General features: G+C 34.2%; 1 protein-coding gene across 1 annotated transcript; it reads left to right on the top strand.

The window, feature by feature from the left end:
* The first annotated feature begins 194 nt into the window (after positions 1–194).
* On the top strand, positions 195–16,839 carry LOC149084203 (4-hydroxy-2-oxoglutarate aldolase, mitochondrial-like). Its single transcript, XM_089234546.1, has 7 exons — positions 195–539; positions 3,432–3,560; positions 5,637–5,764; positions 9,777–9,911; positions 11,053–11,149; positions 12,113–12,246; positions 15,382–16,839. The coding sequence occupies exons 1-7, from the start codon at positions 341–343 to the stop codon at positions 15,529–15,531; spliced, it is 972 nt and encodes a 323-aa protein (XP_089090672.1). The 5' UTR covers positions 195–340; the 3' UTR covers positions 15,532–16,839.
* Positions 16,840–18,016: the final 1,177 nt, after the last annotated feature.

Below are 18,016 nucleotides of genomic sequence, written 5' to 3'. Positions count from 1 at the left end.
AAATGAAATTTTATATTTTTTATCTTAAAACTTTTGATTAATCGAGAGATTTTATTAATAAATTTAGAATTATATTTTTGTTGGTTTTCTTTTTTTTCAAGATGATAATTTCCATCATCATCACCATCAACAACAACATGTCGTATATATTTACATATGGTCCTAGTAGCCGAGAGCCCTGTATAATTATTATTGTATTGTCTTGTTTACATTGATTCCAATGACCTCTGATCAATCAGCATGAAGTATTGGAGAAAACTGGATGGCTATTGGACATTATAAAGCCCGATACGATATTCAATTAGTTGATTAGGATTGTTGAGAATTTAAAAAAGAGAAAATGATTATTTTCAAACCTTCAATATTATCTATCATTGCAAATAATGGCACGGGAATAGCTCGTTGGTCGAGCACAAAATGCTTGGATCTCCGTGGGATATTTCCACCGATCACTACATCCTTCAAAAATGAAAGCGAGGAAATTGACTTTAATCAAATGAAAGCTAATTTAAATAAATGGGAGAAAATCCCGTTTCGAGGTTTGTGTCATTCACTCTTGATAAAAAGTGCAATTTAATGTGTTAAATTGACAAGCTATGTGTCGAAGAAATGACCTATTATTTAATTCGATGAGAAATTATTAACTTCGTAAGGGACTACTTCAGGGGGTCTTCAACCTTTCTGGAGTACCTAGCACTGCCTATGCCTAAAGCCCCTTTATAGATGCCTTACCTATGCCCATTACCAAACAAGAGCACTGCAACTTTCACATACTTATAGCTGAAAAACCTGCATTTAATTTTTAATTCTTGTATTTGATTTTCATAGTGCTTAATTAAATCATCAATCAAGTTCTGGTGAGCACAAACTGACATAAGCGTTGAGCGCTCTTGGTGTGCATCATGGTGCTTTGGAGCAACAGATTTGAGACAGCTGCATCCTAACTGATTCAACAGAAAGCTAACAAAGCTAGAGATCACATAACTATCCATATCACCAAGCGAATATATCCTCTATGTTCATCCCAAGCACATCAGCCAGAATTTTTGAAATGATTAAACACGTAGAGGGTGTCATGTCCGAGGGTAGATGGATAATGTAAATCAAGTCTTGACAAATTGAAAAAATATATTAGGTGCCAACCCAATTTCTTAGGAGTCGGGTACGGTATTTTTCCAAAGAAAAATGTTCCTAAATAATGTTTATTTTAGTTTTCCCATGTTAAAAGATGTAGCGCAATGAAATTGGAAAATTTTGTGTCACCCTTAGACTCCAATTTAGAAATTTACTCCAGTTTTGCAACTTTTGGGTGTCAATACCAATTTGTTAGTCATCATTGCAGTGCCTGTGATTTGTCGAACCCTGTGTAAATAATCATATGATCTCTAGCTTTGTTGGCCTTGAATTAAATTGGCCATATCTGGACTATGTTCAGGGCCTGTTTCTCATAACTTGGAGCCTTGGGCAAGTATGAGTTTTTAAAATAGTGTTCTTTGGGGACGGGACCCGTGCCTATATATTGTAGTAGCCCATTTTTGATGCTCTGAAAATTTGTGGGCTCTGGGCATATGTTTCTGTTTGCCCATACAAGAATCAGGCCTTGTGCTCTTGCATCGGGCAAACAGTAGATGACCTTATAAGCAGGTTTGGAATTCTCTGGGCTATAAAGTTATATGTTTGAAATGAATGATTTGATTTGATAAATGAAAATGCAGACTGCAGGATAAAAACTCAAAGCGCAGCTGCTAAAATTAATAAAACATGAAATATATATAGTGCAACTTGAGGGAAGACTAGACGGTATTCCAGCGAGAAAAACAAAAATACCATACTGCTAGCAACATACAGAATAATGGGATGAGAAGAAAATAAACTTGGGCAATTCAAATCCACAGATTCAAATGGCATTCACAACAGAAGACTTTGTAAGGAGTACCATCTACAAGATACCTTAAAACGATCACAAAACACATTGCCAGCAATATATATAAAAGGAAATAGAAACCAAGAAGCCAAAGGAAATAGTTGACAGAAAAAAATGAATAGATGAAAACTGAATATGTGACTATACCAAACTGTAAACATTCAATGTATGACTCAGTTTTTTAAATGACAGCACATTGGTGGTCAGCTGAAGTAGGTTTTCTGTGGTTTCCCAACCTTTAAGGAGCAAGATCTTCCCATTGAAAAGTCTTGTCACAGAGAGCAACAGGTAGTTAGAGAAATTGTTGGCAAATGGAAGAACTACACACAGCAAGTATTGCAAAGAAAACAGAATTCATGTTAGGTTCACAACACATACATGTACAGCTTCCTGCATGGCCCAGGTTTTCTTTGACCATCTGCTAAAATAAATATCTTCATTGAGACAGTGGTAGGCCATGATCTGGTTAGGTGGCATTTAAATATTACGTAGCTTGGAATATTTCATATCTTCAAAAAGGGGTGGTCGATGATGTAAGCAACCTTCAAACCCCTCCCCCCCCTTTGTCATCAAAAGTCAGCCAATCCGAAACCCCCTCCCTCCTCGATGCTGATATAATACTTGAATGACCCCTTAAGAGGAGGAGTTGTGTTCCATAAAGCTCTGAAAGTTGAGCATGCTTAACCTCCTCTCAGGCACAAAATACATAGAATAAAGGAGATCACAAATCTCTTGCATATGCACACCTGCTGGAAGATTAACAACAGAAACTAGCCTGATTTCCAAAAAAGTAAGTGGAGAATTTGGCTTGTGACTCTCTAATATTGGGGGATGGGGACTCATTACTTGATATATAGAGTGAAACCTCTAGATGAGGATATTGCCTCTATGATGATAATCATGTATATGAGTCTAATGATACGGTTCTCAATTTTTTCTCATCCATGTTTTTCTTTTTCTAGTCAACATATTTGGAGTTATGGCACATACTTTGAGAATCACGCCTAATAATACAGTAGATGTTCGTTATAATTAGTCCCATCTTCTTGTCGAAAATGGACCACATCACATGGCCATTGCAGTGCTCGTTATCTTAATGCAAATCATAGTTGGATGAATCCAATTTCAGTTTAACTGTTCCTGTTCATAGGCCTAGTGTGTGTTTCACCATTGTGCAACCCTAGGTAAAAAATGTGTTCTATGACTGCAAAGCTATGGGTTATACAAAGTGCTTTTGGGTTGGATAGAATCACTATTCGTTTTTGTTTTGTTTTTTTTGTGATTTTGACATTATGATTGAAAACTTTGATAAATTTTTTTCTTACAGTTTTGTTAATTTTACAAAATTATTAATGTAATTAAAATTGTAATGTTTACACTTTTTGTTCATATTTGGCAATGAATGTCCATATTGAGAAGAAGCATATGAGTTTTTTGTCTTTGCACCAAGTACTATTTCATCGGCCACGCCTGTCTCATAACTTAATTCACATATTTCTATCATCAGGATATGTTGTCCTTGGTTCCACCGGAGAATTTGTATCATTATCTACTGATGAGCGTGTGTCACTTGTGAAGCTTGTCAAGCAAACAGTTTCCAAAGACAAGTACGTCATTGCTGGGTCTGGCTGTGAGTGTGAGTATAAAATTGAATTTAATATGGAGACATAGCAAGCTCTCACAACTGTGATTACCATCATAGCGGAATGATTTTTAGTTGTTTGGCTGTTGTGATGCCGTTCAAAAACTCAACATTTTTTTTTCACATCTAAATGTTAGCCTACTTCATTCATGACACCAAATAGCTCAAAATCCTTTTATCATAATCCTTAAATTCTGAAATTCCATTTCATTTGAATGCTTTGATACCCAAATTCTGTCTGTTCAAGGAACAATGCAGTCAAAATGAAGGATGGTAACACTAGACAACAAATTCTGGCAAAGTGTCTGCATCTTGAATGGAAATAGTTATTTCTTATGAAATTCAGTATGCAAATACTGTATACACAAATCTGAATCTAAAAAAGCTGGATTGGCTGCGGTTTTTTTTTTGTAATTATACATTTAATACATATATGTACATATAGGCCTATATACTGCATAATATAATACATTGAAATGAAAGAGAAGTATAGGCTACAGAAAACTAAAATGTAAAAAAAAACACACAAATGTATATAAACCTCAATGTTACATAGAGACACAACATTAATACACATAAAAACATAATACAAATACATAGGAACACATTTGTTTTGCAGCATAATAATTCATTGACAAGGCTTCTGATACATTACTTCCTTTGAATTACACTTGTTCTGAACATAAGGTACAACTCTTGCAATTGTAGCATTCTCCCTGTAACCCATTGTTTTATGTTGACTATGTCCTGATGGAAACACTCTCTATGCTCATCACCAACATTCCCGCAGTTTTTTTTGGGAATAAATCCAGATAAAAATCAAGATAATGAATCTTTAAGGAACAGGGCAAGCATGTCCTCCACCAATTTCTGGTAATTATTTGCTTATTGAGTTTCCGAGACTTCAATCTGAACACAAAAATCAACAAATGTGTCTCACTGAGCTACACCTCCCCTTGTGAAATATAGTAAAACCCATCACCTCTCTTTAGCCAAATAATAAATTTTTATGCATAATGAAAGTATGCATTTCAAATCGCTGATCAATGGTCACATTCGTTTACAAACAGTTTTTTTCCTGTCAGTGTCAGCAAAAGAAGGATTTTACTATACTAGTTTAGGCTTTTTTCTCCCCCTTACGATGAGATGCCACTCATACTTTAGGTTTAGGAATATAGAATGATGAAACTATTTCTTGGTGTAATGTAGTTTTGGGAGAATTCAGTTTGGTGTAAAATTTTGAGCCCTTGGTCAGTCTCATTTTTCACCAAAAAATAGAGTCGAACTCTGATTTAAGAACACAATATATTTCTCAAAATTTTTGCGCTGTGAAGAGCTATACTGAATCATGGTTTTATACGTGTAAGTCCTAGAAATTCCTGGTGCTAGCAGGTTTGATGCAACATCCCGAGGGGGGGGGGGATGACATCTATAAGGAGGATTTGACTGCACCACTCATAAAGCACTTTTTAAAACTGTTAACAAAGTAATATCTTTAAAACGAGAGCCAATAAAACTTTTCATGATAATAGATATTTGTGTTAAATAGGTCAAAATCATTTGGAATTGTACATACTTTCATGTCAGACACAATTTCTTTGTTGTCTTGTGTAACCTGAAAATATCTTATGATATGTGTGGCAAAAGATTAAAAAACTGCATAGTGGTGTTAAGCATGATGGCTAAAAAATTTGCTTCGGCATTCATGATTGCTGAATTACAGTTTGAGGAGAACATTAAAATTTTCAAATTTGCATCAGTATGTTCATCTACTCAATCCATAATGTCCCTTATGCAGGATAATCGGGAGATCTCATATGCTTGTAGTGCTAGGGAAGTGACTAATACAGTGATTTGTCACTTGTGTCAGTGCAAGGGAATGAAAAAAAGATGTGAAGTGAATAGTATTTACCTATATCTTTGACAGGAAGTATAGAAAATTGTCTTATAAGTGTATGAAATGTATATGTGAAAGATCACTGTAATATTTAGTAGATTTGATTTTAAGAATGTTGAATTTTACATTACTTAAAAAAAATCCCTGATGAATTCCCTAACTACTCTTCACAGCGACAATGAGTACAATTGAACAAACAAAGCAGATGGCAGATGTTGGAGCTGATGCAGCACTTGTAGTGACACCTTGTTTTTATAAAGGCCGCATGACAGATGAGGCTCTGATAAGTCATTATACTAAGGTAAGAAAATTCTGTTCATTTTGGATTTAGTAGTTTTGTCTTGAAGGTGTGATACAACAGGTCTAAACAAATTTCTTTTATTGTGGAACATGTGGTCATATTGACCTATGATTAGAATTTTGCCATCCTAGTAAATAAGACACACTTATGAGATCAATAACACTAATTCGATGATGAGGTCTTTGGGTGCTTCAGTTGAGTCACCCAGTACACTGCCCAGGAGATGGGCTACACAAACAGAAGTAAGAAGAGCAGACATCTTTTTTCTGGAGGAAAAAAGGGAATGGAGCTTATGCTATAGGTCCATGGTATGGAATTCATTGCAGTAGCAATGGGTTTGAGTAATTCTGCATTCCATGGTGAAAATAGGATACTTGATTGAAACCACAAGCACCCTTTGTGGTGCATAATGCAGCAAATTCTTCAAGAAAAATATGGTACTTGCTTCCCATGAAATGCTGTTATACCAGGGATCTGTCCAGATGATATTTGGGTCCATTTTCTGAACCTTCCACAAAGTTTAGAATCTGAAAAACAGACTCTTCACATAATTCTAAATTTAAAAAATTAACTATTCACATAGTAAAAATTAACGAATTCGTAAATCTAAGATTTGATTTTCTTTGTACGAAAGAAGATTGTTTTGCTTCCTGCAAAATCACCAACCTCTTTTTTATTTGGGATTATTTCCACAAAATGAAGAACATTTTCATAGGAAAGACACCCTATAAAAACTGTCTGGGCACAGAACCTTGTATACACTCTCCAAAAGCATGCTTTACTGTCTTTGCTATTCTGATTCCAACCACATATTCTATAAGTTAAAATGATGTTTGTTTATGAGTGTATCTCATCACCTTAAAATTTTTACCAAGATTTTGAATTACACTGTAGTAACTTGAGCTCATGAGGAAGATATATATACAGAAATTTTTTGGAAGTTTTTTGGATCTTGAGAGTTTTCATAAAAGTTTTTAAAACCATTTTGTGACTTGTTCAAAGTGGAATTTTTTCTGAAAATTGTTTCATTTTGTGCCTTCATATTTCTGTAGCTTATCTGATGAGGAGGAAAGAGGTAAGGTACTTTGAGTTTTCGGCATGTCTTTTTTAGTTATGCTTGCGTTATAGCTATTTCTAAATGCTCGTATTTTTGTCTTGCAAAGGGAATATTTTCATTTGTGTCACAAAATAAATTCTTGATAGTCATTCCATAATAGCTTCTCTTGAAGACCAGTGTTGTTTTGTTATTATTTAAAAAACAAAAACAGTATAAAAACATGAGAAATACAAGATGCTTACTACTGGATGCAATACAAAGATGAATTTCTTAAGGTAAATTTAACAGGTCTTTCCGATGAATCAAACCACTATCCCCCCTTGCAATCCAGTCGAATGGGATAGACCGCTATGCTGTAAGAGCACTGATCATTTCCCTTCTTTAGAAGGTATATACACAGAAGGGAGGGAATACACAATAGATAATCAACTAATAGCTCATGAATTGTGTGTAATTCATCATCATGTGTGTAAATTTTGCAAAAATATATATTTCTAAATCATAAAATTTACATGTATTTACAAAAAATAAATGAGCTATTTTCTGAGTTTGGTTTGGCTGTCCATTGTACAAGCATTCAGCATTCATGTATTCTGTAGGCAGGTATAAATTAGCATGCCGATTGTATAACGTATGATTTTCCCTGAAGCAGTTTCCGATTGTTGAAAAAAAAAAGCCAGTACCCAGTGGTTGAGCCCAAACAGCTCTAGAATCGTTCTAAACACCAAACAAATTACTGAACAACCAACTGTGAATGCTTGCATTGCATGATTTGCATGCTAATGTACACATGTCTTAAGGAAGAAAAATGATTAGTTTCTTCTGTATCATTTGCCGTCTAATGCATTTGCCCAGATCGCAAGGGAATGAGGGTTCCATTCCTGACAGAGGCTTGTTGTACGAATAGCGGAGAGTGACATAATTTCTCTGTATACTAGGAATAGATCACCTTCCAAAGTTTCAAGTACCACATTCAGAGTTGGATTAAGACACTTTAAGGCCCCTAAGCACTTAAGTAATTTTTGTTACCCCCCCCCCCCCCCCCCCATTTTCATGGCATTGGCTACATACAGTTCATGAGTTAGCAGTTTTTTTACATTTGAAGATTTGAAGGCTTATAATTTTTACTTTCAGGCTTTCTTCACGTTTAACTTTTTTTTTCAGGTATATGCTAAATCTCTCCAGGGTGACCATACATGCTGCATTTCCCATCTGTCTATTAATTGAATCTATCAATTGGGGGAGAAAAAAAATTTTAAATTAAATTTTATGTTCCAGAATTAGGCAGAAACTATGTCAATATTTCTAAGCACTCATTTCATTTGTTTGAAAGGTCCCCCTTCTGCTTTTTCTGGTTTTGCAAAGTTTTTGACGACATCTTCAAAAGCAATGCTACATAACACATCTGCTTTCACTTTCAGTAGAGATGAAGCATCAAGCCTTTTCTATTGCTTTGAAAATTTTTGTTTCAATGCTTGACTGGCTTCAAAATTACAGTTACATTTCTGTAGCTTTCTCATTAAAATTTTGCTTGATAATTTTTCTTAATTAATAATTCTAATAAATTTTACATCTTGTTTATTAGAATTGAGCAAGCCAAAGAAATATAAATCAGTGTTGCTATCACTGTTTTTCAATTTGCCAAAATGTATGTTTTGGAATTTTTCCTTTCATATTTTCCAAAAGACAGACCTTTGATTTTTACCCTCTGTTCTAGTCTTTTAAAAACATTCAAAGGTTAGAATTTTCCAAACCAGCTTCAGAAGTAACCACTGAACCTTAGCATGACCACAATATTATCCTCAAGCACTGTACCTTATTTTTGGTTAATTGCCATCATTGGGTACCTTTTCTTTCTGATATATTTTCTGAGTTTGTTTTATGTCTAGTTCTGGAAATCTAGTTCTGGTCGAATTTTTTTTTTTTTTTTTTGCTTGTATGGTGGGTCAAACTACACAGTTTGTCCATATGCAAGTATACCCGCAGATTTACATGCTTTAAATCCTTATTCTGTATAACTTAGCTTACTCTTTGCTTTCTCCACACATGGGACCACATGGCCACACCTCAGGGAAGTGTAGAGAGGGCCTTGTGACAATTACATCTGGTTACAATTTTTACGAGTAAGTATGCAAATTGGATGGCGTGTATTTTTTGTTAGGTGGGAGCCTCAGAAAAATCACTTTGTTGGGAGGGGGGCCCATCAAAAGCGTACACTGACTGACCTTTCTAGGGGCACAAGGAATCTTTCCAGAAGAATTTTGAGTCACTAACCTTCAAAAGAGCATTTTGAATTAATTGATATTGTAATTGTTTTCAAAAAATATTTTTAATTTTTTAATCGTCCTTTGAAGGGTACGGGGCTCCTATCTGCCAAAGCCTCTGGAGCCTATGATACTGTTAAGAATGCTCTGGCCTTACTTTATAGAAATTTTGTCACATCTCATTCCAAAAACTCAGCATTAAAGTGAACTCTAGTTTACAATACTATTAGTTTCTCTAGATTTGAGATTTCAATATTATTGCTGTAGAAATAGTATATGCATCTCATTGTGTCAAAGATAAATTTTAAGATACTTTCCATTTCCAATATGATCTTTGAGAATTTTCTACCGAATAGTTGATACTGTGAAAAAAAAATTGTACATTAATAAAGAAATATACCTTGATAACTTTTTGTGGTGCCCTTTTTCTGCTGATGCCCTAAGCACATGCTTATTTTGCTTAATGGTTAATTTTACTCTAACCACATATTATTGTGTTTCTATAATTACTTTTTTCCTGTGTGGTATCATATATTAATACTACATAATTCTACATTTGTGTGTATTAATATTACATAATTCTACATTTGTGTGTATTAATATTACATAATTCTACATTTGTGTGTATTAATATTACATAATTCAAATTTTTTTGTGTATTAATACTATATAATTAACAACTGATATTTAGGTAGCTGATTCTAGTCCAATTCCTGTTATACTATACAGTGTTCCTGCAAATACTGGGTTAGATTTGAGTGCATCACTCATTTCCAAATTGGCTGACCATCCAAATATCATAGGCCTGAAAGACAGTGGTGGTGATGTAAGTTTCTTTCATTCTTGGTTTGCTTCACAGTACTAACTAATGAATTTGTGACATCTTCTGACCATTAAAAGTACACTGTGTTCAATTATAATTTTATTCACTAGATAAGTATCATGATAGTTAAGTATCAATGTTTATATCATGTAAAAGAATGTATACCTAGGGTAAAATACAGTGATGTCATTGCTAACAAAGATAATTCATTTCGGAATCACATTTGTTATCCAAAACACAATTTTCCATACATTTGTGTGAGAAATAGTTCAATTAATTTTACGAACTGCCAAAAATTTCAAACAAACTTCCGTAAAACATTTAGAAGCACTATAAAAAAATAACCGGCAGAAAACCGACATGAAAAATTTCATAATCAGGGGAAAGAGAGTTTGAAGAAAGATGAAAAACTGAACATTTTGTTTCACACTATGTGTGCTATTCAGTCGGGTTTGTGAGCCGTAGGAGAAAAAAAGTGTGTGAGTTGATGTGATATAGTCAGCTCATTTCTCTCTCATTCATATGCAAAGGGAACAGTTCCTAAAATGTCCAGACTTTCTAGTTGGTATTAAGACTTACCATATCAACTGAAACCATTCAAGTCTGAGATATTTTTTTCTCCTTTTAAATGCATTTTATCTTTATCAATCTTAATCATTCATCCTACATGAAGTGCTATGTTCATTAGCAGTATCTGTATTCTTTAGCCAAAGCAGAAAAACGTAAAAAAAAAAAATCTTCATTAGCTGATTATACTGTACCACACACCAACTCCAGTCATATATCGTCATATGACAATTTCCAACCAATGGAATTGGGTGGGAAATGAAGGCTCCATCCATTGGTAGTGGCCCAAGGCTCAGTAGGTAAAGAACTTGCCTCTGATGTTCTATGTCTGGATTCGAACCCATGAACCTTGATGGTAACCTTCATAGTGAAAGACGAGCATCTTGCCACTCGGGCAGTATATTAGCTGATTCTGGGATGAATTATCGTTGTTTGTCGAGGTATAATTGTAAGCTTAAATTTCAGTTATGTAGCATGGTGTGTATGTGTACATTGTCAAAAAAATTCAGTATTTCCAAATCACAAATATTTTTTTTATTTAAAATATATGATACAAATTTTTATCTTTCTCACACAGATAACAAAGATAGGATATGTTATACATAAAACAGAGGGGAAAAAGTTCCAAGTTGTTGCTGGTTCAGCAGGATTCCTGTTCTCTGCACTGTGTGTCGGTAATATTTTCCTTCATGTCCTCAATTCATGTTTTCTTCCTGTCACTCATTGAAATTTATTTCTTTGAATACATAATGGGTCCCCTTGTCAAAATCTTTCTTTACTGAGGTGAAATTAGCACCTGTAGGAATAGAGAGGTTGGCCTCAGATTGCTGAAATAATTACACTGGATACCCTTGGATTTTAGAAAATAACAATTGAATTGTAATAATAATATAATAAATCTTCATTATATTCCCTTTCATCGGTAGCTCTCTGTAACTTTTGTCTTCTTCTGCTCCCTTACTCTAGTCAATGCCTATCCAAGGCTCTCTACAATAATCTAACAAAGAGTTGCTTCAAAACACCAAACCAGCACATTTTTTCCTTTAATTTTTCAATAACATGATCTTCATATATTCCCGAGATCAGTATGATCTGTCTAGGGAATTTGTTAGTGTTAGTAGACATCCATACCTGAACCAGGATTCGAACACAGACCTGGACAATGAGAGGCTAGCCCCCTAACCACTCGACTGACTTGGTGGCAGTCAAGTGATATTTAATTTCTACAGTTCATTGTAACGTATGCCTACTAGGGGCCACTATGCACACTTTTAGAATCATTGCTTTACATGATAACAAAATAATAGTTGACAATTTTTTATTTCATTCAAAATATAATTTTCTTTTGAATCTGTTTTCAAACTACCAATATATTCACCACCTGATACAGTCAAACCTACATGAAATGGAACCTCAAGAGACAAATAGTTTTCTGTTCAAGACAGGTTTCCCTTTTAAAGGTCCAGCATGTCTTTGTTCGACAAGTTCGTTGTATAATATGTTTCTCATAGAAAGAAGGGAGTTAATATAGCAACAGCATTGAGTGCTCTTCATTTTCAAGAGTTAAAATTTTTTGAAATAAACGTATATGATTTGTTTTATTTTATTATGGAATAAATATTCATTTATAATTACAGGTTGTGTCGGTGGAGTATTAGCCCTCGCTAATGTTCTTGGTGAGTCATGTTGTACCTTATTCCATATGTTCACTCAGGGTAAACACGATCATGCTCGTGAACTTCAGCATCGACTAATAGGACCTAACTTATGTGTGAGTGATTTTGAATCAGTTACAAGTCCCTTATCTTTCTGTTTAATGAGTTATTTATTTTATTACATATGACATTTTTTTTGGTTGTCACATATTTTAGAAATTAGACATTACCTTTCTTGGGGGTGAAATTATTTTGAAAACAAAATGCTGTTTTTATGTACAGAGCTTTTCAAGTATAGTAAATTATTCTAAAAAAGTTAAAAATGATGAGAGTTTTTTTAGTTATTATAACAGCTCTAAAGCATGTCTTTATTAATTGATACCTATTTTATTATTCTTTTACAAAATGCAGTCGGACCCACTTATAACAAAATCAGAAAAAACAATGAAACTATGTTGTATATGGTAATGCACTTGCCTGGTTTGCAAGAGGACCTGGATTCAATTTCCGACAGATATCATTGATTTTTCTACCCGAGTTCACCTTGGCATTATATCCAGACAATTACTATTTCCTTGAGTGAAGTTATTCTTATATGCAGACTCCATTGTAAAACCCTGCCAGCTTGAAAAATGGTGTGTTTAAGGAAAAGTAGGGCATTATTTAAGTAATAATCTCAGTATTTTAAAATTAAGATTCAACTAATATACTTGCAAAAAAAGCAGGCTAAACATTTAATTGAAATATTATATATCATATTTTAACAAGTATAAAGAATCCCCCCTGATTTTTTTGGACTTAACATTTGACAGGGCTCCCACTCGTCCTTTTTCTGCTCTTTGGTAAAATGTCTTACTTTCTAGTTTTTCAAAAAAAAAAACAACAGATTTACTGATAAAGAAAAGTGTACAATGAGCGTACTGCACCAGATTGTTCAAGCTTACCAATAAAAGTTTTTCAACAGTGCATATTTTTACTCGCTGGTCATTAGATTTCAAGTGGTATCATCATCTTAGATTTGCTCCGTTCAGTAAAGTTAAATACAAATACAAATACAAATACAACGCCACAACAGGCAAATTGCCCAACGAGGTGGCTGACTTAAGAACATCATGGATCCCCGAGCCCCTACCTACTACTGCTACACCACACATGCACCCCCCCCCCCCGCGGAACCCCCCAACGAATCGGTACATGCGGGAATGTGCGTGTACGTGTAGTGCAACCTGACGTAAAGTTTGTTTCTGTGTAATGCTTGTTATGTGTAGTGCTGTCACCTGCCCCAGTTTTACTAACTATGAGTGAAGTGTTATGGTTGAATGATTTACCGTTGTAGGACTGTTGCTCTCTGTGGCGAGACTTTTTAACGGGGAGATCGGCTCGCATTTGCGCCTTGAAGTTGGGAACCACAGAAAACCAACTTCAGCCGACCACCACTGTGGGGTTCGAACCCGGATCCTCGCATCACGAGTCCGGCACTATAACCACTCGACCACCACAGCGGCCGAGGAAAGGAATTGTTCTTTTAATATCTGAAAATCTGGGAAATTTATGATTATACTCATATACATAAAACCAGTACACACTAAAAGCAATTTTGCCATTATTTCTCTTTGCTTATTTTGTTTTTGTGCTTATAAAATGTATCACTAAATTTACGCAGAATTAAAATAATGTTAAATATAAGTGTATGTTTTTTTTGAGTAAACAAATCAAGAAATATTCAAATAATTATGTGTACAGTATTTGCAATTTTATGAATTTGGAATTTAATGTGTATAAAATAGTTTATTTTATCTATGGAGTAACACTAATAAGACACTGAGATATACAGTAGTTTATAATAAGCGTGTGAATTTATGTGATGGAGCTTCTCCGAAATGCTACTCTGACCATGATCCGATTATGACCTTGTTATAAAGTTAAAATTCTTAGGGATGGATGGTTATGTTACAACAGGGTTCAACTGCATAAACATGTCATATGTAGTCTTTTCTTTTATCAACAGCCCAGTCACTTGGACATTTTTTGTAGAAAGAAATTTTGAATTATTTAAAAAGAGTGCTTCTACATTAGTATGAGCTCCTCCTCTGAATCTCTCGATATAGATTTTCAGATCATCATCCAAATACTTTCATTAATTCACCCTTTGCTTTTCAAAATTGGGGATGATGAACTTTTAGGAACCCCTGATCTTTGAAACCTAATTTTTTTCTATTTTTGGCAGTGAACTAAATGTTTGGCTTCAATTTTTGAAGCAATGAATTGTTTTGGATTTCACATTGTCAGAAATTAGCTCTCACTCACATACAGAATAACCACCAAAACAAATGTCTTAATTGAAATTTTTGAAATGTGCTCTAAAGATGTTTTGAGATTATATTTTTGGTCATGGGGCAATGTAGTTCAGTTCAATAAGATACTTACCTAAATTACCAAGGAATGTTTTGAGGTGTTACGAGTTTGATACCCAATTTGCCCTTGTCACAATCTTTCCTGATGCAGAGGTACAATAAAAACACTGACAACATGAGCCCTTAAGAGTTTGTACTGCAGCCACCCCCCCCCCCCCCACTGGGGGGTTAGCCTGCTGGGAAGGCATGTGAAAAGCAAAAATATCTAATGCTGTTGTTCGGAACCAGCAATAAACTTGATCTAATTAACGCTTATGTGCAAAAAATGGTAGTAAGAAATAAATAAGGGAAGTTTTAAAAAATATATATGATGTAAAACAATAGCATTTTACAGTACTCAAAACCAAAACCAGCAGACTATAATGCCTTCCATGCAGGGTTGTCTCAAGAGCATCATGGGCCCCGGGCCAAGTGATTTTTCTGATGCCCTACCTGGCATATTCTCGAAAAATTCAACTACTTTTCATTTTTATGAGACACCTCTTCTCTTGACGTGCCTGGGTGAGCCCATGTATTAAGATGACACTGCTTCCACGGTGAGAAAGGAGACATTATCAGTCGCATCTACTTATTACAGAAAGGTAAATTTACCGATAAGAAGATTTAGATAAGATTTCAAAGAAATATGTGAACATTTGTGTTTGAAAACTTGGTGAAAATTCATTACAGTATATTTTTCTGAAATTGGTGTTCATTATAAGCAATCATAATAGCATAGATAAGCAATTCAGAATTCAGAATAGGACAAGAAATAGCTTCATTATATGTGAAAATTTGTAATACTCATGATTATTATAAACGAGTCTGACTATATATTTTGAATTTTACTCATTGCAGGTCACGAAGCGCTTTGGTATACCAGGTGTTAAGAAAGCTATGGATCTTACTGGTATGTATGGTGGCCATTGCAGGTCTCCACTGCTGCCTCTGCGAGATGAAAATGTGCAAGAACTGATCAATGAGTTTAAAGAAAACAGATTTATGTAGTCTGACAATTACTTGAGAATATTATTGTCTGTATATTCTGACATAATATTATCCTGATCTTTTAGTCATTTTTTTAATCAAAATCATTTACTTAACCAGTCATCTGACCAGTTTATGTTTCAGTGTGCTACCCACAGTGTGCCTCTTTCTATGCAGATGTGTGCACATCTTTTTCATTTTCTTTCTTTTTTGGAAGTCTGAAGCTAATAAAAATTAGTCTTTGATTGAATTTTTTTATGAATACATCAAAACTGAGTTTATCATACTCTTTTGTTACATATATATATATATAAATATATATATATATATATGGCAAATTATTCCATCATATCCATGTGATCCAGACAGAAAATCCATGTGACGTCATAGGCACCACCGTTATATCTAGCCACAACTTCATATGCAGTTGTAACTAAAGGGAGAGATGACTGGTTTATGTAAATGTCTACTTCAAAACAAAAGAGAAAAAATTCTATAAATTTGATATGACATTGTTAGTGTCACATAACTTTTTATGTAACATAAAATATTTGTTTGTTCTTAGAAATTTTTGTAACAGTCATGTATGTGATGATTAGGGATACGTAAATTTTGTATTTATAAAATAACCGAGATAAATGCAAAATTCACGAAATAAATGTGATAAATGTGAAATTTGCTAATTTTGATGAATAAATGCAAAAATTTGAATTTTTACTACTTTTCCGAGAAACCTAGATAATTTTGACTTTACACTTAGACGTAGTTAATTCTTCTGAGTGATCCCAAGCTATAATTGACGCCTTAAAGCAGCGGTTCTCAACCTTTTTTGACTCACGGAGCCCTTGTCAGTATGTAATTTCTATGATGGAGCCCTGTTTGATTCAAAGAGCCCTTTTTTGTACATAATTTTTATGGCAGAGCCTTGTAGGCCTCTTTTATTTACTTATCTATCAAATTTACTGATTCATTTTATTTTTATCGAGTCACCGCAGAGCCCCAAGGGCTCCACGGAGCAGTGGTTGAGAACCGCTGTCTTAAAGGAATACAAAATTAAATACTCTGAAGTAAAAAGCCTAGTATCAGACTCTGTGCATTACACTGTGTATATATATGACTGCATGATTTTTAACTTATTAAAAACATTTCTTGGTGACAACTTTTTGCACTACCAATGCTGAGTTCATAAAGTAAATCTCATGAGTGACGTATTCATTGAAGAAAGAGTTCAAAGAATTGAATTTTGTTGTAGCCAAGACAAAGACATTCACACTCATTCTTTTGCACTCAAGAAGAATGAAAAGTCTGTAGGCCTATTTTTAAACTACCAAAAAGAATAAAATATCACAATTGCCAGCAAAACTCTTCCTGATGCCTCTAGTAACCAGGTAGAATTCGTGAGATTCAAAGATGTGACCAAATATATGAAACACATTGTTGCTTTTTTCTATGAATATGAGGACGATAACTCGAGCATTTCGTTTGATTTTCATTTCCAAGTTCTGTAGGAAGATTATGGGAAGATATTAGAGGGAATGAACTGTGTCGTAAGAGTATTTTTTCTCTATATATAAGTATTTTTAATTTGTTTTAAAGAATCATAGAATTGAACTTTTTTTTTCTTTTGGCTGAGGTCTTCCTTTACATCTTATGTTCAGCAGAAGCCTTTAGTTTATATACACTTTTATGGTAAGGAGATCCATACTGACCTGAAATGCTTTGAAATTCAATCAAAAAATTTAATAAAATAGAATGTAAAAGTTTTCCTGCCACAGGGTGTCCCAAGGGTGGAGGATGATTTTGGATGAGTTTTGTGTTTTTTTTTTGTATTTTGAGTGGGGTTAATTGTTTTGAATCTTAATAAATAATGAAAATTTGATTGCGGAACAACATAATGTTGCCTCAGTCTTTCAAAGTGTATTGTTTATCTTATTAAAAATAAATTTTGTTATCCGACCTTGCAAAAACGGGACAGGAGGACTCTACTCATGAAATTGATTATTCATCTCACAGGAGTTGATGCTTCAAGACACTTTTTTGCATCGAATTTAGTGTTCTAAAAATTATTCATCCAACTGACCGACCAATGAAAATTTAATTATTGTATGATTGCTCATTTCCATGGCTGAATGAACTCCTATTATTTTTGCTCTAATATTATAGTTTCTTAACATGATTTGTTCACAGGCTATATAAACGTGCTAGTTCTGAATAAGCACACACTTATAAGCACTGGCTGTGACCATTGTCTCTGAGAGATACAGGAGTTGAATAAAATCTCACATTTCATGCCCTGTTGTGGGAAAGCTTAAAAATATAAAAAGGATGGGGGGGGGGGAAGGAATATAAATGTTACTTTCCTTTGTCCAACCTTTTGTCAGAAGAACCTCAGACTAATGCTTATGAGGAGCGTGTGCGATGGATAATAAATAATATTTATCCATTCTCTTTTTGTCTAATTGTTGAAGGGATGAGAGAGAAAAACTTTGTTTTCAGGAGTGAAAGC

The sequence above is a fragment of the Pholcus phalangioides genome, unplaced genomic scaffold, assembly GCF_987345545.1.
Source record: "Pholcus phalangioides strain wild (caught in Gottingen) unplaced genomic scaffold, Ppha-v1.0 ptg000008l_1, whole genome shotgun sequence".
Classification (NCBI taxonomy): Eukaryota; Metazoa; Arthropoda; class Arachnida; order Araneae; family Pholcidae; genus Pholcus; species Pholcus phalangioides.
Note: the sequence above shows the minus strand (reverse complement) of the source record. Positions and strands in the feature narration are given on the sequence as shown.